The 23,158-nt window shown below is 40.2% G+C and overlaps 1 protein-coding gene across 10 annotated transcripts in view; it reads left to right on the top strand.

Annotated features, from left to right (window-relative positions):
- The window catches only part of ILRUN (inflammation and lipid regulator with UBA-like and NBR1-like domains), a 103,122-nt gene that overhangs the window by 33,357 nt on the left and 46,607 nt on the right, over positions 1-23,158 (top strand). For 8 of the 10 annotated variants that reach the window (XR_014062079.1, XR_014062075.1, XR_014062076.1 and 5 more), the window contains exons 2-3: positions 13,267-13,421; positions 18,969-19,166. Coding sequence is in view for 4 of the 10 variants with exons in the window: in XM_081520090.1 (XP_081376216.1) it covers positions 13,267-13,421; positions 18,969-19,166 (353 nt within the window). In the remaining 6 variants the exon portion in view is untranslated. The remainder of the gene's footprint in view (positions 1-13,266; positions 13,422-18,968; positions 19,167-23,158) is intronic. The other 2 variants (XR_014062078.1, XM_081520089.1) reach the window with 1 other exon arrangement.

The raw sequence follows: 23,158 nt of genomic DNA, 5'->3' as shown, positions 1-23,158 counted from the left end.
ATAGCCCTGACTCGACTGACCGTTGTTGGCAAAGTAATGTTTCTCCTTTTTAATATGCTGTCTAGATTGGTCATAGCTTTCCTTCCAAGGAGTAAGTGTCTTTTAATTTCATGGCTGCAATCACCAACTGCAGTGATTTTGGAGCCCAGAAAAATAAAGTCAGCCACTGTTTCCACTGTTTCCCCATCTATCTGCCATGAAGTGATGGGACCGGATGCCATGATCTTAGTTTTCTGAATGTTGAGCTTTAAGCAACTTTTTCACTCTGCTCTTTCACTTTCATCAAGAGGCTCTTTAGTTCTTCTTCACTTTCTGCCATAAGGGTGGTGTCATCTGCATATCTGAGGTTATTGATATTTCTTCCGGCAATCTTGATTCCAGCTTGTGCTTCATCTAGCCCGGCATTTCTCATGATGTACTCTGCATGCAAGTTAAATAAGCAGGGTGACAATATACAGCCTTGATGTACTCCTTTTCCTATGTGGAACCAGTCTGTTGTTCCATGTCCAGTTCTAACTGTTGCTTCCTGATCTGCATGCAGGTTTCTCAAGAGGCAGGTCAGATGGTCTGGTATTCCTATCTGTTCCAGAATTTTGCATAGTTTATTGTGATCCACACAGTCAAAGGCTTTGGCATAGTCAATAAAGCAGGAATAGATGTTTTTCTGGAACTCTCTTGCTTTTTCGATGATCCAGCGGATATTGGCAATTTGATCTCTGGTTCCTCTGCCTTTTGTAAAACCAGCTTGAACATCTGGAAGTTCACGGTTCATGTATTGCTGAAGCCTGGCTTGGAGAATCTTAAGCATTACTTGACTAGCATGTGAGGTGAGCGCAATTGTGCGGTAGTTTGAGCATTCTTTGGCATTGCCTTTCTTTGGGATTGGAATGAAAACTGACCTTTTCCAGTCCTATGGCCACTGCTGAGTTTTCCAAATTTGCTGACATATTGAGTGCAGCACTTTCACAGCATTATCTTTCAGGATTTGAAATAGCTCAACTGGAATTCCATCACCTCCACTAGCTTTGTTCTTAGTGATACTTCCTGAGGCCCACTTGACTTCACATTCCAGCATGTTTGGCTCTAGGTGAGTGATCACACCATTGTGATTATCTGGGTCATGAAGATCTTTTTTGTACAGTTCTTCTGTGTATTCTTGCCACCTCTTCTTAATATCTTCTGCTTCTGTTAGGTCCCTACCATTTCTGTCCTTCATTGAGCCCATCTTTGCATGAAATGTTCCCTTGGTATCCCTAATTTTCTTGAAGAGATCTCTAGTGTTCCCCATTCTATTGTTTTCCTCTATTTTTTGCATTGATCTCTGAGGAAGGCTTTCTTATCTCTCCTTGCTGTCTTTGGAACTCTGCATTCAAATGGGTATATCTTTCCTTTTCTCCTTTGCTTTTCACTTCCCTTCTTTTCACAGCTATTTGTAAGGCCTCCTCAGACAGCCATTTTGCTGTTTTGCATTTCTTTTTCTTGAGGATGGTCTTGATTCCTGTCTCCTGTACACTGTCACAAACCTCCATCCATAGTTCATCAGGTACTCTGTCTATCAGATCTAGTCCCTTAAATCTATTTCTCACTTCCACTGTATAGTCAAAAGGGATTTGATTTAGGTCATACCTGAATGGTCTAGTGGTTTTCTCCACTTTCTTCAATTTAAGTCTAAATTTGGCAATAAGGAGTTCATGATCTGAGCCACAGTCAGCTCCTGGTCTTGTTTTTACTGACTGTATAGAGCTTCTCCATCTTTGGTTGCAAAGAATATAATCAGTCTGATCTCGATGTCGACCATCTGGTGATGTCCACGTGTAGAGTCTTCTCTTGTGTTGTTGGAAGAGGGTGTTTGCTATGACCAGTGCATTCTCTTGGCAGAACTCTATTAGCCTTTGCCCTGCTTCCTTCTGTACTCCAAGGCCGAATTTGCCTGTTACTCCAGGTGTTTCTTGACTTCCTACTTTTGCATTCCAGTCCCTTATAATGAAAAGGACATCTTTTTTGGGTGTTAGTTCTAGAAGGTCTTGTAGGTCTTCATAGAACTGTTCAACTTCAGCTTCTTCAGTGTTACTGGTCGGGGCATAGACTTCAATTACTGTGATATTGAATGATTTTCCTTGGAAACAAACAGATCATTCTGTCGTTTTTGAGATTGCATCCAAGTACTGCATTTCGAACTCTTTTGTTGACTATGATGGCTACTCCATTTCTTCTAAGGAATTCCTGCCCACAGTAGTAGACATAATGGTCATCTGAGTTAAATTCACCCATTCCAGTCCATCTTAGTTCACTGATTCCTAAAATGTCGATGTTCACTCTTGCCATCTCTTGTTTGACCACTTCCATTTTGCCTTGATTCATGGACCTAACATTCCAGGTTCCTATGCAATATTGCTCTTTATAGCATTGGACCTTGCTTCTACCAGTCCCATCCACAACTGGGTGTTGATTTTGCTTTGTCTCCATCTCTTCATTCTTTCTGGAGTTATTTCTCCACTGATTTCCAGTAGCATATTGGGCACCTACCGACCTGGGGAGTTCATCTTTCAGTGTCCTATCTTTTTGCCTTTTCATACTGTTCATGGGGTTCTCAAGGCAAGAATACTGAAGTGGTTTGCCATTCCCTTCTCCAGTGGACCACATTCTGTCAGACCACTCCACCATGACCCGTCTGTCTTGGGCGGCCCCATATTGCATGGCTTAGTTTCATTGAGTTAGACAAGGCTGTGGTCCATGTGATCAGATTGGCTAGTTGTCTGTGATTGTAGTTTCAGCCTGTCTGCCCTCTGATCCCCTCTCTCAGTGCCTACTGTCTTACTTGGGTTTCTCTTACCTTGGACATGGGGTCTCTCTTCACGGCTGCTCCAGCAAAGCATAGCCGCTGCCCCTTATCTCGGACGTGAGGTAGCTCCTCTTGGCCGCTGCCCCGACCTCCGACATGGGGTAGCTCCTCCTGGCCGTGCTCATGCGCCGTTGCAGTAATAATATAACCAACTCTGGTAATAATATAATTAGATTTTAGTCTCCTGAGATTGCTAAAGAGAATTGCTAGGATTGGGTTAGGTCCCTTAGCTCTACTTATGACTTCAGGTTAAAGGTTTCTATTTAGGGCACGGATGCATAATTCTGGATTTTGAGCTTTCTCTAATCTGTGGAATGTCACTCCCTTTAAAATTTCCCCTCTCCCCAGTTGTTTCTTTCAGATATGCTTTATAATTAAAGGAGGAGATGGCAGGTTGGGGGACCCTGGGAGAAGTTTTGAAAGGGGCTATCTATATTGTATTCATCAGGGTCTCACAGTTTTATTGATACAGAGAATTCTTGCCCTGAAATTCAGCATAAATCTCTTAATTACCTGACCATTAGTGGTTTCAGATCTCTGACTTTAGGCAGAAAGTTACATTCTTACCTTGTATGTCATACCTTCCTTTGGAAGGCCAGACAGGATTGTCTTGAACTTTACTCAAGTTTGCACAGTGTTCTGTGGGCAGTTTCCTTTTATTGTCCAAGCTCCTAAGACTTCATCTAGCTTTGGAGTATGTGTGGAGTGTAACCAGTCACTTTGCGACATACAAGGACTGCTGTCTTGCTAAGCCAAGACGGAGAGGAGCCCATTTCTTCCTACCTCACCTTGACTTTGTTATATATTGTAGATTTTTAGCTTTTGCAGTACTTCAGTCTTGTATCAGTTAGGACTTTACTGGAGAGAATGGAACTCTGTATTAAACTAGTCTGAATAAAAATGAGAATTAATAATGATACAAAAGTATCTTAGAACCTAACTTAGGAATTCTTTTAGGCTTCAGAAACAACCAGAACCAGAGACTTGAATGTTGTCAGACCTCTTTTTCTGGCTGTTTGTAAGTTTGTGGTGTTCTTGTGACTCATATATCTGTGTGCCTTTGTAGATTCTCTCCCTGTATCTGAAATGCCCCTTCACCCCTTTCTTCAGGTGGTTAAACAGTTCATTGGGGGTACCATTTTGATGTTACCTAGCTGATAGTGCTTTCCCTAAAGCCCTAAGTCAGAGAAAGGTATTTTCTGTACTTTTGTAGTGCTTGGTTAGGTTTCTTCTCTGACATTTACTTCATTGAACTGTGATTATTTGTTCCCACCTCTTTTTCTTTTTTAATATTACCTTTTTTCCCTTTAAACTTTGTGCTGAGTCTCCCTTGAGGCATGCAGGCTCCTTGCTGTGGGGTTTTCTCTAGTTGTGGCCTGCTCAGGCTTCTCTGCTTGCAGCTCGCAGACTTCTCTTGTGATGCACAGCTCTAGAGTGCATGGACTCAGTTGTGACATGCAGGCTCTCTAGTTGTGGTGTTTGGGATCTTAGTTCCCCAGCCAGGAATTGAACCTGTGTCCCCTGCTTTGGAAAATGGATTCTTAACCACTGGACCTCCAAGGAAGTCCCCCAAATCTTTCTTAATAGACTTTGTGTTCCTTGGTAGAAAAAACTTTGTCTTATTTATCTACATTTCTAGTACCTGGAATCATGAATGAGTGAAAATTTAAGGAAAAGAAGTATAAGAGAAGTAAATACTGTATATAGTTATTGATTGGCAGTTAGGGAAACGTTTTTATGCTGATAATTTAGTTTGATTCTAAGCATAAATGTTGTTGGTTCTTTCAGTCCTAGAAACTGCATTTGGGAACAGGGTGTATCTTCTAGTGTGATCAGAGCAGAAGCACACTGTCCTTGAGTTATGCTGAGGGGCAGCGCGTGGCTCAGCTTGTTCTCCCACTCGGTTTCCAAGGTCTGAGCTTTCCCGGTCATTGCACTTGCCACCTAAGTGTCACTAGAGGCTGGCTAGGATCACACATAGGGCGGAATCCCGCTCACACCCAAGAGTCTGTCCAACTTTTTGTTCTATTAAAAATATTTGATCTTCTTTAAGACATGGGGCTGGTACAACTGAATAACCACAAGCAAAAGAAATTAGGCCCTCTGCCTCACTCTTTATACAAAAATTAAATAAAAAAATGAGTCAGTGACCTAAATAAAAGTGAAACAATAAATGTTAGAAGAGACATAGGCATAAATCTTCATGACCTTGAATTTGCTACTGATTCTTAGATTTGACATCAGAGTCACGTGCAACAAAAGAAACACTAGATCAATTAGACTGCAATAACAGAAAAAACTTCGTTTTGCATCAGAAGACATTATCAAGAAGGTGAAGACAGTCAGCATAATGGGAGAAAATATTTGTAAATCTTATATCTGATAAGGTTCTAGTATCCAGAATATATAAAGAACTCGTACAACTGCACAATAGAAAGACAAGCAACCTAGTCACAAAAATGAACAAAGGATTTGAATAGATGTTATTTCCAAAGAAAATGTACAAATAGCCAACAAGTACATGAAAAGTTGTTTATTGATCATTAAGAAAATGAAAATCAGAACCACAGGCAGATACCACTTCACACCCACTAGTGTTAGTCGCTTAGTCATGTCCGACTGTGACCCCCTGGACTGTAGCCCACCAGGCTTCTCTGTCCATGAAATTCTCCAGTCACGAATTCTGGAGTGGGTAGCCATTCCCTTCTCCAGGGAAATCTTCCTGACCTAGGGATTGAACTCGGGTGTCCTACATTGCAGGCAGATTCTTTACTGTCTGAGTCACCAGGGAATCACCCTAGGATGGCTCTAATAATAGAAAAAAGAAGTCATGGTGAGGATGTAGAAAAATAGAAACACTTATACATTGTTGAGAAAAATACAAAACGGTTCAGTTGATGTGAAAAACAATATGGTGGTTTTTCACAAAGTTAAACAGAATTACGTGTGACCCAGGAGTTCTGCTCTTAGGTGTATATCTGAAGAAATGAATACATATGCCCACCCCGACGTTTGTGTATGAATGTTTATAGCAGTAGTAATAATCAAAAGGTAGAAACAATCCAAATGCCCATCAGCAAATGAATGGATAGTCAAAATGTAGTATATACATATAATGGAATATTGTTAGGATAAATATATTTATTTATCCTAACAATAAATAAATAAATATATAAATATAAATAAATATATTTTATATATTTATAAATAAATATATTTATTTATATTTAAAGGGATAAATATATTTATCCCTTTACTTAAAGGGATAAATACTGATCAATATGCTACCATTTGGGATAAATCTCAAAAATATTATGCTAAATGGAAGAAGCCATACATAGAAGGTTACACATATTGTATCATTCCTTTTATTTATATGCTGCTGCTGCTAAGTCGCTTCAGTCGTGTCCGACTCTGTGCGACCCCATAGACAGCAGTCCACCAGGCTCCCCCGTCCCTGGGATTCTCCAGGCAAGAACACTGGAGTGGGTTGCCATTTCCTTCTCCAAAGCATGAAAGTGAAAAGTGAAAGTGAAGTCGCTCAGTCGTGTCCGACTCAGCGACTCCATGGACTGAAGCCTACCAGGCTCCTCCATCCATGGGATTTTCAAGGCAAAAGAGTACTGGAGTGGGGTGCCATTGCCTTCTCCTTTTATTTATATAAATTATCCAAAATAGACAAATTCATAGAGACAGAAAACAGATTTGTAGTTGTCAGGAGATGGAGAGGAAGGAATAATGAGGAATGATTACTTAATGGGTATGTGGTGTTCATCTCAAATGATTTAAAAGTTTGAAAGTAGAGGTAGTTGCACATCCCTGTGAATAAAGTAAATACCATTGAATTATATCTTATCCTTTAAAGTATGTAGCCCGAAACTAGATACTTATAATCTGTAACAGTGCCACTGCCTTGGGTTTTCATGCAGAATGCTAGTTTCTTACTTTCTCTTTGGAAAAGGTGTAACTGCTGATGTTAAAGGACCAGTTCTAAAAAGTTTTAGACTTAATGGGCCAATAAATAGCCAGGAAAAGAAGAATGAAGAAACGATCTTGGACTTGGCGAGGGCTCTAAGAAGTGGGTAAACAGTGGTGTGAACTTTGCTGCTCCTCTTAATGAAATCTTTCCCTAGTTCTTTCTTCCTGTCTTCACTTATTAAATAGTATCATCTGTTAGTTAATTTTTAGGTTTGAAAATATTTGAGCCTTCTTTAGTTCAGCTTCTGTTCCCTACCTACATTCATCTTTGTGTTAATAAAATTCTCAGTTTCTTTGAAGGCCTTAACATTCTTGAGAGGCACATTTTTTGCCCCTCATTTTGGTCTTCCACTCTAGAGGCCTTTTGAGTTGATGTTGGAAAGCCCTGGTAAGAACTGCCACCTGTTTTGCTGACCCTTTTTCTAGTCAGGTTTTCTCAGTCATTCGAGAGAGTGAGGTCTTCCAGTTTCTGCTAGGCCTGTGCCTTGGGAGCAGGGTCATTGACACTCCACAGGTAAGAGAGACTTCTTGAAGTTCTGAGTAAGTATTGCTTGAAGCCTGAAGATGCTGTTCATGTTTAACTGGATCGATTCATTATTCTGATTTCCCAATTTATGTCCAGATTATATGGATAGTTTTCTTTTTTTTTTCTTATAAGTAATTTGAATCCTTTTTAGTTTCTTGTTCAGAAAGGAAAAGAAAAGATATCTAATTTTATTTTGCTGAGAATCTGAGCTAATACTTGGACTTCTGGCATTCCTTCTTAAATTCTGATTTCCTAGTTTTCTTAACTGTTTTCTTTTACTCCTGTATTTTGGGGATGATGTTCCTGATGTATATTCAGTATATTGATGATTTTTCTTCATAAGACTGTTAATCAGACTTATGTTTGTATAAATAGTACAAAAATAAATCTTCTGTGTTTGTGAATATATACACAATTAGACATTTGACCACTTTCAAAAATCTGGCTTAGTGAGATGTTATAATTAGCTCATTTATAGAATTCATGATGGTACTTAGTATGTTCTTAAGAAAATCAGGTGTTCAGAGCACTAGTAGATAATTGGAAAATTCTGGGTAAGTTAAAAGATATATGCTTTTCAATAGATGTGTGTAAGTTATTTACTTGTCGGTGTGTCTGTTGCCTCATCTATAAAATGAAGGTTGGACAGGATCGCTTCTGAGTTACAGAATTGTGTTTCATCAGAAAACACATATCAGCATCACCAGATTCTTCTACTCCAAATCAGGTTGACCTGATTATCAGTGCAGTTGACACTGTGTTGTGCACCAAACCCATTTTGTTACCCCAAGATGGAAAACCTGCCTTGGGCTGATAAGCGTCAGTGTGAGAGGTAGTTGCAGTTACCCTTGTTTGAGTGCCCCTGGTTAGCTGCAGGCTGCTAGGTTTATCATGGGGAGGACCTTGCCTGTTATGGGTGTCTTTTCTGTCCGAGGCTGAGTGCCTTGCACATGGATAAATGTCCATTAATTAAATGTCTGCCAACCTAAGGCATTGGCATTTACACACATTGCCTCATGCAGTCTTCACAGCCCACCTTGTAACACCAACCTTGTAATATAAAATATAAGCCAAACTTACCATAAAAAACTCAGTTTTGTACATGAGTAAACTGACACAGATGATTAGCCACTTGTTCAAAGCCCCACAGCCGGGGGTTAGGAGCTTCCTCTAAATAAAGCCATTTAAAATTTTACCTTTTTATAATGAAATGAGACCTAGTAAAAAACTTACAAGCTTTTCCACAGGAAGGAAGACATAAATAAATGGAAAAGACAGCCGATGGACTGGGAGAAAATATTTGCAAACAATGTACTGACAAAGGCTTAATTTCCAAAATACACAAAGAGCGCATACAACTCAATAACAAAAAAAAACCCAACCCAATGAAAAAATGAGCAGACTGTCTAAATAGACATTTCTTCAAAGAAGACAAACAGATGGCTGGTAAGCACATGAAAAGATTCTCAGTATTGCTAATTATTAGAGAAATGCAAATGAAAACTACAGTGAGGAATCACCCTCACACCAGTCAGGCCATCATTAAAAAGTCTACAAATAACAAGTGCTGGAGAGGGTGTGGAAAAAAGCGTACCCTTCTACACTGATGCTGGGAATGTAAATTAGTGTAAGCACTATGGAAAACAGTATGGAGATTCCTTAAAAAACTAAACATAGAGTTGCCATATGATCCAACAGTTCTGCTTCTGTGCTTATATCGGGAGAAAACTAATGAGATACATGCATCCCCGTGTTCACCGCAGCACTATTCACAATAGCCACAATATGGAAGCAGCCTAACTATACATCAACAGATGGATGGATAACAAAGATGTTGTACATATATACAATGGAATGCTACTCAATCATGAAAAGAATGAAATAATACCACTTTCAGCAACATGGATGCACCTAGAGATTATCATACTGATCAAAGTAAGTCAGAAAGGCAAATAACATATGATATTACCTATATGTGGAACCTAAAACATGATCCAAATGAATTTATTTACAAAGCAGGCTCACAGACATAGAGAGCAAGCTTATTGTTGCTGAAGGACAAAAGGGGGTGCAGAGAATGTGAGTTTAGGAGTTTGGGATTAGCAGCTACAGACCACCAGGTGAGCAACAAGGCCCCACTGTACAGCGCAGGGAACTATATTCAATATCCTGTGATAAACTATAATGGAAAAGAATATGAGAATGTATTTGGATCACTTTGCCATACATCAGAAACTAACACCACATTGTAAAGCAACTATCAGTTCAGTTCAGTTGCTTAGTCGCGTCTGACTCTTTGAAACCCCATGGACTGCAGCACACCAGACTTCCTGCCACCAGCTCCCAGAGTTTACTCAAACTAACACCCATAGAGTCGGTGATGCCATCCAGCCATCTCATCTTCTGTCGTCCCCTTCTCCTCCCGCCTTTAATCTTTCCCAGCATTAGGGTCTTTTCTAATGAATCAGTTCTTTCCTTCAGGTGGCCAAAGTATTGGAGCTTCAGCTTCAGCATCGGTCCTTCCAGTGAATATTCAGGATTGATTTCCTTTAGGATTGGCTGGTTGGATCTCCTTGCAATCCAAGGGACTCGCAAGAGTTTTCTTCAACACCACAGTTTAAAAGCATCAATTCTTCAGCACTCAGCTTTCTTTATGGTCCAACTCTCATGTCCATACATAACTACTGGAAAAACCATAACTTTGACTAGATAGACCTTTGTCAGCAAAGTAATGTTTCTGCTTTTTAATATGCTGTCTAGGTTGGCCATATCAATAAAAATAAAGTAAAATAAAAATTTACCATCTTAACCATTTTAAAGTGCATAGTTCTGTGGCATAAAGTATATTCACAATGTTATGTAATCATCACCATCATCCATCTTCTTCGCCTGTGCCTTTTTTTGCCTTGTTACACTGTTCTCCTTCATTCTTTAGGCACTTTTAACTTTGAAATCAGAGTAAAAACTTTCCTTGAGCAAAGACACTGAAGGAACCTGGAGGTTTAAACTTTCAGGCTGATCTAAATACTGAGTGGTGTCCACGTTTCTTTCCCATCTCCTCAGCCATCTCTGTTTGATGTGGAGTTTCTTATTGCCCGGTAGTAGTTGAGTTTGCTGTTTTAAACAGGAGTACATGCTATTATGTTTGCTTATTCTCACACTGAATTGGAGCTGTTTAAGTCTATTCCTCCTGTTCCTTGGCCCAGGGAGGCAGTGATCTAAATGGTCTAAGCACTAAGGGGGCTGTGTACCTGCCCCGCGGGTTAGAGAACTGCCAGGCTAATGTCTTCTTTTTCCGCCTTGTACTTGGGAAATGATTATGCTTTGTCATCCTTCGCTCCTTTCTGCCAGGAGACTAGTTCACTACTTTCAGTTTCACTTTGGGGTTTAAAAATGTTTCTTAATCTTTCTCTGGCTGAGTTCTCTGGATAGTATAGGTACAAGTAAGCAGTTTTGTTGGCTTGGCTGTGGGTTAAGTAGGAATGTGTGAAAAGCGGTTTGGGGGGGGCGGTGGATCTGCCTAAGTAGAGTAACTGGACTTTTCCACTTGTTGGTGTTGTTGCTGTGCTGGTCTCAAAGTCCTGTCTGATAGCAGGCACAGCCAAGTGGTGAAATATGACACAGGCTGAAGATGAGAATTGGCAGTTGTCCTGAGTGCACAAATAGTTTCTTCCCTCCCAAGCATATTTTACAGCTAAGTGAACAGAAAACAAGTCAGGCTGTTTGCCTGAGACCTTTGGCCAAAAAAAAATTATGAAAAGGTGGGCACTTTTATTTAAAAAGTTTTCAGAAGAACAAAATACAAATTCAGCCTCTTTTTCTTTGCCTTGTTTTATGTCCAATCTCTCAAAATAAGGCTGGTGGCAGATGCACTCCCGAGTCTGCTGGTGAGCGGTGGGATCCGGCCTCGCTGAGGTGGACCAGCCACATGGTCTTCACTTTAGATAAGCACCAACTGGACAAGGAAGTTGCTGGAAAGACTGAAGCCCAAGCCTTCCTACTGAATGGTCGAATAGACAGGCACAGTTTGGACCCTCGCCCAACTCTGCTCCATGTAAATTTTATCTGTCACACACGTGACAGGCCGGCATTTGGTGGTAGTGTAATTCCGGTCATGACTCACTAATACTACAGGCCACCATTGCGTGGGGCTTGACCTGAGGTAGCTGCTCTAAATATAGCCTTCCTTTCTGGCAGCTGCAAACACCTGGAAGAGTCGGCAGGCCCTCAGCAGAAAAGTATTTGCTGTTAATAGCATGTGTGTTGAACAGTTGTGTACTGTCAGACCTTATTTCATGCTATGTTTACGCATAATTAAAAACAACCCACTGGATCCATTGGTTTATGGTTGGGTTATATTTGGAAAAATGCTCTTTGTGTTGTTTTCCCTTGGGGACTGGGGATGATGTCACTAGTTTGAGAAAGACCATAAGAGAAGCAGTTAATGTAATTACCAACAATTTCTTTAATGAACACAGCTTACTTAAACCCCTTAGTGGCCTTTGGTTTCTGGCACTGATGAACCAAGCTGTCAGTTGTGTGATTCTGTTCAGTTAGGGACTCTGGTTTGTATGCTTGGTAGTTCCTTCTGACATAAGGAAGTTTCTTCTGACATAAGGAAGTTTATAAGTAATTAAAAAGAAAACCAACATTTACAAAATTGTGCTTCTAAAAAGAAGCTACACATGGCTCGTGAAAGTGTAAAAGATCCTTGTGTGCTCAGTCGCTCAGTTGTGTCTGACTCTTTGCGACTCCATGGACTGTAGCCAGGCTTCTCTGTCTATGAAATTTTCCAGGCAAGAATACTAGAGCAAGTTGCCATTTTCTGCCCCAAGGGATCTTCCTGACCCAGGAGTCGAACCTGCATCTCTTACCCCTCCTGCATTGGCAGACAGACTCTTTATCACTGCGCCACCTGGGAAGCCCCAAAAGATATTTAACCTCTCATGAAAAGAGAAAACCATTTTCAGACCTCACCAAGATCTTATTTTTCATTCATCAGATTGACAAAAATACAAAATGTTAGAGATGTATTGTTAATGAATGAATGGGGAAATAGACGCTCCATACATTCATGGTGAGAGCATTCACAAAGTGTGTAACTTTTTATTGAAGGAAGTTTAGATATATCTATTAAAGCCACAAATAATACCTGTGTGTGTGTATGTGTATGGAAAAGAAGAGATAAGATAGGTATTCTTCATCATAGGAAGCTTTTTAAAAAGTTTCTTTATTATTTTTGGTTGTGCCAGGTCTTTGTTACTGTTCCAGCTTTTCTCCAGTTGCAGAGAATGAGGGCCACTCTTGCGTTGTGGTGTGTGGGCTTCTCATTTCAGTGGCCTATGTTGTTGCAGAGCACAGGCCCTAGAGTGTGGGATCAAACCTTGTGCAACACAGGCGCCCTGCGGCACGTGGGAGCTTCCTGGATGTCCCTTGCGTTGGCAGGCAGATTCTTAACCACTGGACCACCACGGAAATCCCCATTGTATTAAATTTTTTGAACCAAGTATCGCCTTTTTAAAAAATGAGAATTTTCTTTAATGGAGCTTCTTTCAAGTTTAGTCACAGCTACAGAGGAGCTATCTTTTAATTGACTTTCTTACCCATACTTGCTGTCCTTATGGGTAAAAGGGAGATTTCCTCACATTGTTGCTGATGGTGCTAATAATGCTTACTTTCTATGTGGGTACCTTGCAAAGAAAGTGTTGCACAAGTTTGTTGGTCCTTGTGTTTTTTCCTGTTGTTCCTAAGCCAGAATCAACGACTCTGAAGATTAACATACTAGGAGCCATCTATATACCGTCCTTATACAGGTTCTATAACATAACCTAAGAAAACAGGCCTTTTTCTTTTGTTTGACAATTAGATTAATATGCTCTGGAGAGGACTGAAGTCGTTTGCCTTTTCTTTTTATTTGTAGGAACCTACAAGCAGCAATTGGCGCATATTATGACTTTGAGAGCCCAAACATCAGTGTACCCTCCATGTCCTTTGTTGAAGATGTCACCATAGGAGAAGGGGAGTCGATACCTCCTGATACTCAGTTTATAAAAACGTGGCGGATCCAAAATTCTGGTAAATGTATAAAGAGCAATCTTCCCTGCCCAGTTTTCTTTTTCTTAGCAGTTTAAAGAAACAAGGAAATGTTTTAGCTTAAATTACGTGATTGTGTAACTCTTGAGTTTTTCCTTATACATGATGTAGCATTTTCTTGTACTGGTATGATGACCCAAACACCAATAAAATATTCCCTAGATTAGGAAGAATTTCAGTCTTGACATTTAAACACAATTCAATATTCTTTTGATACCAGGAGCTAGGCATGTGTGTGGTGGTGGTATTGTCTCCGCAAGTATAGCTCTACTCCATCACTTTATTTCTGCTCTGATTAATCTTCCAGTTATTTTCAGCATGCTAGAGGAGGTACATCCTTGAAAAGAACAAGGTAGCTAGAGTTGTGAGCATCTGCTCTTTTGAAAGCTCATTTCTTTGCAACCACAAGGATTATTCTATCTAAAATTTTCATTGAGCTATCTGAGCTGTTATCATCACTTTGAAAAATAGGGTAAGAAGTGTACCAGTTTGCTCAGAATAGAAAAGATGGAAAGATTGAGAAGTTGCTTTTTTAAAGAATCATTGTTTTGACTTACTGCTGACTTAAGAAAAATCCAGCATGTTAATTATGTTCTTTGAAAATAATATCTGATAACTTGTTGCATTCTTTTCAAATGACTTTTTAAATTTGAATGAGTTTATTAGTGTGTCTTGTTCCATCCAGTAACAATTTATGCTGACTAGGTGAGGATGTTTTAACTTCCTTATTATTGAGTGTTTACAAAAGAAATTCTGAGAGATGGAAAGTTTTCTAAAACTACAAAAGGAGTACTTAGCTAAAATTTGTTGGTGTAGGGGATCCCTGTCTAGCATGGTAATCTGATGTGAAATCATAGAAAACTCTTGGGACTCAAACCTGTAAAGGTAACCTTTTGTTGGACACTGTTTACTTCTCAGTCCTTTATACTTCAGTTCTTTATGATGGGGAGAGACTGGCTAAGCTAGCCTTTTATATCGTAATTAATATACCGAACTGTTATTCTTAGTTTGTCTGGCTTATTTGGAAATAACTTTAGCTTGGATGAAGGTTTGGTGTGTCTCCGAGCAAAAACACATAATCTGGATTGACCCATTGTTGTAGGTGACTGGGACATCAGTGACTTTGTAAAATTTTCATTAGCTTCTTTCCCCCTTTGATTGTAACAGTGTGGTGCGTTGTAAGTTTGAGAGGCACATGGTAATACAGGAAAATAGCCATGTTTTCTATTTTTCTTGAAATTCTTGTTACACGTTTGATTATTTTATGTTCCTAATTTCTGTCTCACCTTCTTAATGTTGCCCGCTTTTAAAAACGTTAAAACAGTTTCTTCACATCAGCTTTTATTCATCATGTTTCTTCTCTGACTCACTAAAATCTGTGTTCAAAAATGCTTTTGAAACCTAGCCATGAATTTTTAAAATGAGTGATGTTTGTTTAGAAAGTATAACTTATTAAAAGTTTTGTTTATTTAAAATAATTAATCCAGGACCTTGGTTACTTAATAGTGAAAACACTGGAAATGGTCTGGCTTTCCATGGGTTCTTTATAGTGTTCTTCAATATTGAAAGTTGTTAGAGTACTGTTAAATGTTTTAAATACCGTCTTGTTTTAGAATAATCATTTTATATTTCAGAAAGCCTCTTTGAAATACCTTCTTACTCACTAGACAGTTCCTTGGGTTAATGGGAGATTGGAAGGGATTGATATAAAATGGGTAGAATGTCAAATCAGAACCCTAAAGAGCCTTTCACCTTGACTTGAAGAAAAATTTGTTTGGTGAGACTGGCTCTTTTTCCTCCTACTTTTTGCATAATAACAAACAGTCTCTGGGTCTGCAGCCTTTCTTCCTGTAAAGGACATTTTTGTTCCTGTACAACTCTTGAAAAATTGGTCAACAGTTGCTAGAAAGGTACTTCAAGCAAATGGGTTTTTTCTTCCTCTGGAAGTTGTTATACCAGTTGTAAAATAGTTTTGTTTGTAGACTAAATGCTTTCCATTCGATTAAGAAGAAACTGGCCTGCCATAGTCAAGTGACAGATATGTTATTAGAGATACAAGAAAGGCAGGCACGTGAGCTGGTTCTTCGGCGTCATCCTAATCTGGCTTGAGTTCTTTGTGCAAATGGAGTGGTAACACGGGAGTAGTGTAGGCTGGAACTGCCCTGGTGGTCCAGCGGTTAAGACTCCGTGCAGGAGGCATGGGTTCAGTCCCTGGTCAGGAAACTAAGATCTCACATCCTGCGTAGTGAGGCCAAAAAAAGAGAGGAAGAAGTAGAGTAGGTCTTAGCTCTTTCTCCTCTGGCTCTCATTCATAACCTTCCCTAAGAGATAAGTTCCCCCTAAAAGAGTTTCATAAGTAATTCTCATGGTGCTTCTCTGCTGTCATGTTTCAGGCATACTGGACATTCAAGTTTACAAAAGGTGAGATCGATAGGAACTGCACAGAGCTGTGCCAGCACCTTCCCCAAGGAAGATAAATGTCAATACATTGTTTAAAGTTAAATGCCTGATATGAAAGTCCTTAGATTGATATCATAGAAAAAGAGAAGTGAGACGTGTAATGACATGGATGCAGAATCCCAGAATCCACACTTTTGGTACTACGTAAGTTTCAGAAGTTTGGGGAAACTTGCCAAGGATACTTTATAGTTTACGTTTAAAATGAAAATTTGAAACTGTCCCTCTTAAGACAAAAGTAGACAGTTCTCTTTTGCCAGTACTTAAAGCTTCTCGGTTTATTACAGCCACGAGCTGCTGCCCCGCTGTGATGAGTGTTACACTGAGCATATTATGATAACTCGTACGTTTCTGTGACTTTAATGAAGTAGTTGTGATTGTCATATGAGAGAGTGACTTCAAAGTCATCTATATTTTCTAAACTACATAGAAGTGAATATAAAAGAAGAGTTGACAGGGGAGGAAGGGAAACTTGAGAAAGAACAATTATTCCCTCCATTTTTCTTCAACTTAATAGCGTTACATTTCTTACGTTCCAGTCACTTTATCAGGTACAGGAAAGAAAATGGTACCCAGGTCAATGAAGATCTGTATTCGCCTGTAGCTTAATTTGAAATGCATTCTGTAAACTATGAGGGGTTAAAAAACAGAAGGGGGTCTTCATTGAGGTTTGTCTTTTGTCTTGCTCTTTGTCTGTTCCTTCTGTCCCCAAGCTAAATCTCAGACTTTCTGGAACTGGTGGACTTTTGTTTTTGCCATACTCACTATCATCTCAAAGTTGCCATATGATAGATTTTTTTGTCTTGTTTTGACTTTTTATTTTTTAATAAAATTCTATTCCATAATAACTGGAGAACCACAACCTTTGTGTACTTGTGATACTTAACTTGGAAAGTCGTAAAACGTAGACTAGTCTCTCTTTTCTTCTAGAAGCATCTATCTACCCCACAGTAAGCCAGTTTGTAACAGACTTAATTTGAAGCCCCATTATGTTATACTTCTCAAATCCAGATTTTTCTGGTATGCTTAGCTTGGTAGGTCAAGCAGCCATCAGTATTTCCCTTCCTTCTGTATCAAGAACCAGTATCAGTGATCTTTTCAACTGACTTAACAGTTGGGGTTGTAAGAACTGTATGTCATTGTAAACTGTTGGCAGCTCTCAGAAGACAAGTGATTGGTTCTTCATTTTATAGCCTAGTAACACTCTAGAGCTGATGGTGCATAACTCTTCCAGTTTTTTCTTCAAGAAGCTCTCCAAGTACCACATCAGTAGGGTCTGACATAGAAAAAGATAGGACCGTAGCCACATAATTTTTAATAGTGTCACATCTTACCAAGTCTCCTGGGAACAGAGCAGTACTCCCTCTTTCGCACGGATGAGAGATGCAACTGTCTCAGCTGCTTGTGCTTGTCTGATCAGGGCAGCCAAGTATTTTCCATACCCAGGCGGTCTTGGTTTTCATTTTCTTTAAAGTTCAAAAACATTCTTGGATTTTCATATAAACAGACATTGTCTTGTTTGATATGTGTGTCTGTCTGTGTGTGTGTGTGCATGCACGTGTGCATATGTGTCTTTTAAAGAATAATTGTGGATTCACCCCTACAGTAGTAATTTAATTTTTCTTTTGGATCTTGATCTTTAAAGAGACCAACATTTTCCAAGGTACTTCACGTCAGCCGCTACTATTCTTGACCTAAAACAAATATGCTTTTGCTAGGCCATAGGCCCCAGAAATGAAAAAAAGAATTTGCATGTATTACCAGTGTATCATCCACAAGCAGTTGCCCTGTAAAGTGTTAATTTAAGAGGACACTTTGCTGGCAGATATTTTTTAAAAATCATAAAAAACATAGCAACCACTGCTCCATCTGCTACCCCTAAATACCATGAACCACAGCAGGCACTGTTCATTATGAGGCTGAGATCTCAGCAGTAGAGTGTTAGTTGCTTTTCCTGTCCGGTTCTCTTTTTCAGTAGTAAGCCATCAAGTTTCTAAACTGGCCTGGCACTTCAAGAACAAGGGACTGAGGAATCCTAGAGTACTGTTAGATGAATTTTCAACATGCTGCGAGTCCTGCCGTGTCCAGCTTTTCATAGTGATTTATGTTTATAATGAATGTAAAAAAGATACAGAGAGGTTTCTGTGTATAGTAAAAAGGAGTGTGTTGGAGAGACTTCACAGGAAATGTCACATCTAGTCACTGTATGTGGCTATCTGTGACTGGTCAGAAGTCAATATATTGATTTCTCATGTGAGTTAGTTACATGAATATAGGTGCACAGGAATGGGAACCAAATAAGAACTTCGCCACTTCCAAAGGCGGGCAAGACATTCCTGCCAAAGCTATTTCTCTGTCTTGCCATTCCTGTTCTTTCTACCAGTACCTCGGCTAGTGTCATCACCCCTGAGACCATGGGTCAGTGTACTGTTATCAGGGCCTACTGTTCATATTTTCCCCACTACTGTTTGAACCTGAAAATGAAGCTTTCACTTGACTCCTCTGTCTTTATTTGCAGTCTTTTGACCCTCAATCTTTTCATTGTTAGGGACTCCAGAAGAAAAAGCAGGGGAAAAGTAGTTTTAAAATGAAAGTAATACAGAAATTACTCTTCATGAGTTTCATCCTCTTTCCTCAATGGAAAAACTGGGGACAGTCAAGCATGTGTTTACTTTGAATGTCAGTTTAAAAGTTCAAGTGCAAATGGGCTTGTTTCTTAGTAGAGAAAGCAGCCCTCCAGAGATGTGGGGCTGAGCTTCGTTTCCAGGGCTCCTTTCAGACTTCATTCCTAGGTTCTATCGATTAGTGTGATGCGTAGCCTTCCCTGGGGCACCCAGAACACAACTTCTTGAGAAACTGCCTTGTGTTTGTCGTGTGTGCTTTCTCTTAGGGACAGACCATTGGTCAGAGGTTGTTGACTCTGATTCTCCCTCATCCGTGTACAGCTCAGGCATATGGGTAGGTGCATGTCTGTGTGAGAGACAGAGAGGCACCTTCTACAGTTTTGTAATGAACTGCACCCAGCATAGGACCACTGACTGCCTAACGTTTTTCTCTTCTGCTTGAACTCAGGGGCAGAGGCCTGGCCTCCGGGGGTCTGTCTTAAGTATGTCGGGGGAGACCAGTTCGGACATGTGAACATGGTGATGGTGAGACCGCTAGAGCCCCAGGAGGTCGCGGACGTCAGCGTCCAGATGCGCAGCCCCAGCAGGGCGGGGATGTATCAGGGGCAGTGGCGGATGTGCACTGCTACAGGACTCTACTATGGAGGTAAGTACGGCCCTGGGCCGCCCGGGGCGAGGGGTTCCGGTAACAGCTCGGCTTCTCCAGCGCTGCTCACAGAGCTTGCCAAATTACAGAGCAGGGGGTGCTCTCTCTTCCAGCCCCATGCGGGTAAATGATGTGAATTTAATAACTGACTCAGTCTAGTGTTCTCCTATTTCCGCTGGAATTTAGTTAACATTTAGTGAAGTGTATGAGATACATCTTGCAATCTAAACAATGACTTAGTAGCGCTGCTGTTTTTATAATATAATCTAGTCGGTGCTCTAAGAATACTGAAGGCAGTTTTTGTTCTCACAGTCTCTAGATACAAGTTGTATTAAAAAAAGGTATAATGCACAAAATGTGCTTATGTCTCTGATGACCTGTCAAAATACTGAAACCTCTCACTCCTCTCTATTGCCACACTTTGTGGACAGAGTGATTTCCATTCATTGTCTCTTGTTTCCATATCCCTTTATTCTTCAATCCGGTCAGTCCTATACCCACTTCGATGATGTTTGTTAGCAACTACCAAGTTTCCAAATTCAGTAGCCACTTTCCAGTCTTCACACTAACTGACCATTTGGCACCAAACTCTGAATGGTTTCTGAAATGTCTGCCTTCTTAGTCACACATGATCCCTTTCTTGTTTTTCCTCTGAATGTTCTTTCTCTGTCTAGCCTCATCTTTGCCCTGGGACTACAGGCATACCTTGATTTATTGCTGTTCACTTGATTGTGCTTTACAGATAATTTTGTTTTTTACAAATTGAAGATTTGTGACAGCCTTTTGTTGAGCAGGTCTGCTGCTGGCGCCATTTTTTCAACAGCACTTGTTCACTTTGCGTCTCTGTGTCACATTTTGGTAAATCTACCAGTATTTCAGACTTTAATTTTTATTATATCTGTTACGGTGATCTGTACTGAGCGATCTATGTTGTTTCTGTTGTAACTTTTGGGGTACCATGAGCTGTACCCACAGAAGACTGTGAACTTAATTGGTAAATGCATGTGTTTTGACCACCAACCAGCCATTCTCCCCATCTCTCTCCCTTCTCCTTGGGCCTCTGTATTCCCTGCGATAAAACAATGTTGAAATTAGATTGGTTGATAACCCTTCAATGGCCTCTAAGTGTTTTAAGTGACAGGAAGAGTCACATATTTCCCACTTTAAATCAAAAGCTAGAAATGATTAAGCTTAGTGAGGAAGGCATATCAAAAGATGAGACCAGATGAAAACTAGGTCGCTTTCACCACACAGCTAAGGTTTGAGAGCAAAGAAAGTCCCTCAAGGAAAGGAAAGGTGCTTCTCCAGTGAACACGTGAATCATGGGAAAGTGACAGAGCCTTACTGCTGATGCAGAGAGAGTTTAAGTGGGCTGATGGAAGAGGAAATCAGCCACAGCATTCCCTTAAGCTAAAACCTAACCCAGAGCAAGGCCCTAACTCTCTTCAACTCTGAAGACTGAGAGAGGTGAGGGAGTTGCAGAAGAAAATGCTAAAGCTAGTGGAGGTTCGTTCTTGAAGTTTAAGGAAGGAAGTGATCTCTGTAACATAAAAATGCAAGGTGAAGGAGCAAGAGCCAATGTAGAAGCAGCAAGTTTTCCAGAAGATCTAGCTAAGATAGTTCACCAAAGTGGCTGCCCTGAACAGCAGATTTTCAGTGTAGACAAAATACTAATATTGTTAGAAGATGCCATCTAAGACTTTCATAGCTAAGGAGAAGATGGCAGTGCCTGGCTTCAAAGGACAGGCTTTCTTGCTAGGAGCTAATGCATCTGGTGGCTTTATGTTGAAGCCAGTGTTCACTTACCATTCTGAAACCCTAAGGTCCTTAAAAATTATGCTAAATCTATCCTGTCTCTGCTCTTTAAATGAAACAGCGAAGCCTGGATGATTGTACATCTGTTTACAACATAGTTCACTGAATATTTCAAGCGTATTATTAAGACTTACTGCTCAGAGAAAAGGATTCCTTTCAAAATGTTACTACTCATTGACAGTGATCTTGGTCACCCAAGAGCTCTGAGGGAAATGTACAAGATTTTCACATCTACTAACACAGCATCCATTCTGTAGTCATAGATCAAGGAGTCATTTCTACTTTCAAGTTTTATTCTTTAAGAAATACATTTTTGTGAGTCTATAGTTGCCATAGATAGTGAATCCCTCTGATGCACCTGGGTAAAGTAAATCCTTCTGGAGAAGATTAAGAACATTAAGAACATTTGTGATTCATGGGAGGTCAGGTATCAACATGATCAAGATTTTGGAAGAGTCAATTGCAACATTCATGGATGACTTTGGAGGGGTTTAAGAATTCATTGGAGGAAGTAACTGTAGGTGTAGTGGGTGTAACAAGAGTACCAGAAGGGGAGCTTAAAGATATGACTGAATATGCAAGTTCAGCGTAAAACTTGAACTGATAAGGAGTTACTTCTTAAGGATGAAGAAAGAAAGCAGCTTCTGAGATGGAATCTACTCCTGGTGAAGGTGCTGCGAAGGTTGTTGAAAGAATTTAGAATATTACATAAACTTAGTTGATAAAGCAATGGCAGGGTTTGAGAGGACTGAGTCCCAATTTTGAAAGAAGTCCTACTGTTGGGAAAATGCTGTCAAAACAGCCTTTCCTGCCATAGAGAAATTGTTCATGAAAGGAAGTCAGTCAATGCAGCAGACTTCATTTTTCTCCATAACATTTATATGCACTGGGAAACAAAAAAATTCATGTGACTCACTTTATGGCAGTAGTCACTGTATTGCATTGGTCTGGGACCGAAGCAGCTTTGTCTCCAAGGTGTGCCTGTACTAGATGGTGAACTGGGTGCTGTTCATTCTCAGTGACCTCATCCACCCAGATGGCTTCAGCTGTCACCAGTACAGCATATATGGCAGTGCTCAAAGTCATGTCTGTGGGGCAGACTCTTTGAAGCTTCAAACCTTTATTGAAGTGCTTATGGACAGAACCCCTGGATATTTTATAGAGTTTTGAATTTTAATATCTCCTAGGCAAAACTTATTCTGCGTATGGGAACCCAACTGAGATGATCAGGCCAGAAGCTTGAGTCATTTTTTGTCCTGTCTTTTCCTTAAATCACCAATTCCTATTTGTTTCTCTATATCCCATGTCCTAGAGATCCAGAGAAAAATAAATAAAAATCGCTCCTGTCCTCAGGGAGCTCTTATCTGGACACATAGCCAGTGGGACCTTTGGAGTTACTTCAAGAAGTCCTGGAATTAATTTTCTCATATATATTTTTGCAGCCAGTGGAAACTTGAAATATTTTTCTGCCTGAAAAAAATGTTATAAAGTGTATCTCATAGTGTCATTTTTTGTGAAATCTTTCCTTTCTGAAAACCTTTGTGCCTTCTGTAATAGAGCCAAAGTCCTGGGCATCGGGCTTAAAGCTCTTCACCATCTGGTCTGACTTCATTTTCACTTTCATCCTCAGTCACCTCTTTACTCACACATCCAGTCCCCAGAGACACCACGTGGTTTCTCTTCTCCATGCCCTTGCTTGTGTTCCCGTTGCCTGCAATGCCTTTTTGCTTGACGACAAACCCCTGCTCATCCTCAGGGCCCTGGTGAAGTCACCTTTCCTCCTTTCCTCTTCCTGCTCTCCCTACCACCCCAAGGAAATTCGTATATTATGTACACGCTTGTTGTTACAATTAACATATCATGTTTTAGGTGTTTGTTTATCCTTTTCTCCTACTAAATAGTAAACTGTTGACTAAAGAGTCAGCATCATGTAACAGTCATGTGTCAGCGTGCAGAGAGTGTCTCTTCCTTTTTGGACTCTGTTTTCAGGCCGCCACTGCTGAGAGTCTTCCTGCTTGCACAGGCGGAAGCCGTTTCCCCATGCTGAGTTCGGTTTCCTATAAGCTTCCCTCTCCCTCCTTTGCTTCTCTTTGGCACTGTACCTCTTTCTGCCCAGTTAATTTGGTGAATGTCTAATATCACTTTTAAAACTTAAGATGATACATGTCTTGTGTATC

The sequence above is a fragment of the Giraffa tippelskirchi genome, chromosome 8 (genome assembly GCF_054371585.1).
Source record: "Giraffa tippelskirchi isolate mGirTip1 chromosome 8, T2T-mGirTip1v1.2.pri, whole genome shotgun sequence".
NCBI classification, from domain to species: domain Eukaryota; kingdom Metazoa; phylum Chordata; class Mammalia; order Artiodactyla; family Giraffidae; genus Giraffa; species Giraffa tippelskirchi.
This window is presented reverse-complemented; position numbering and strand designations above follow the sequence as displayed.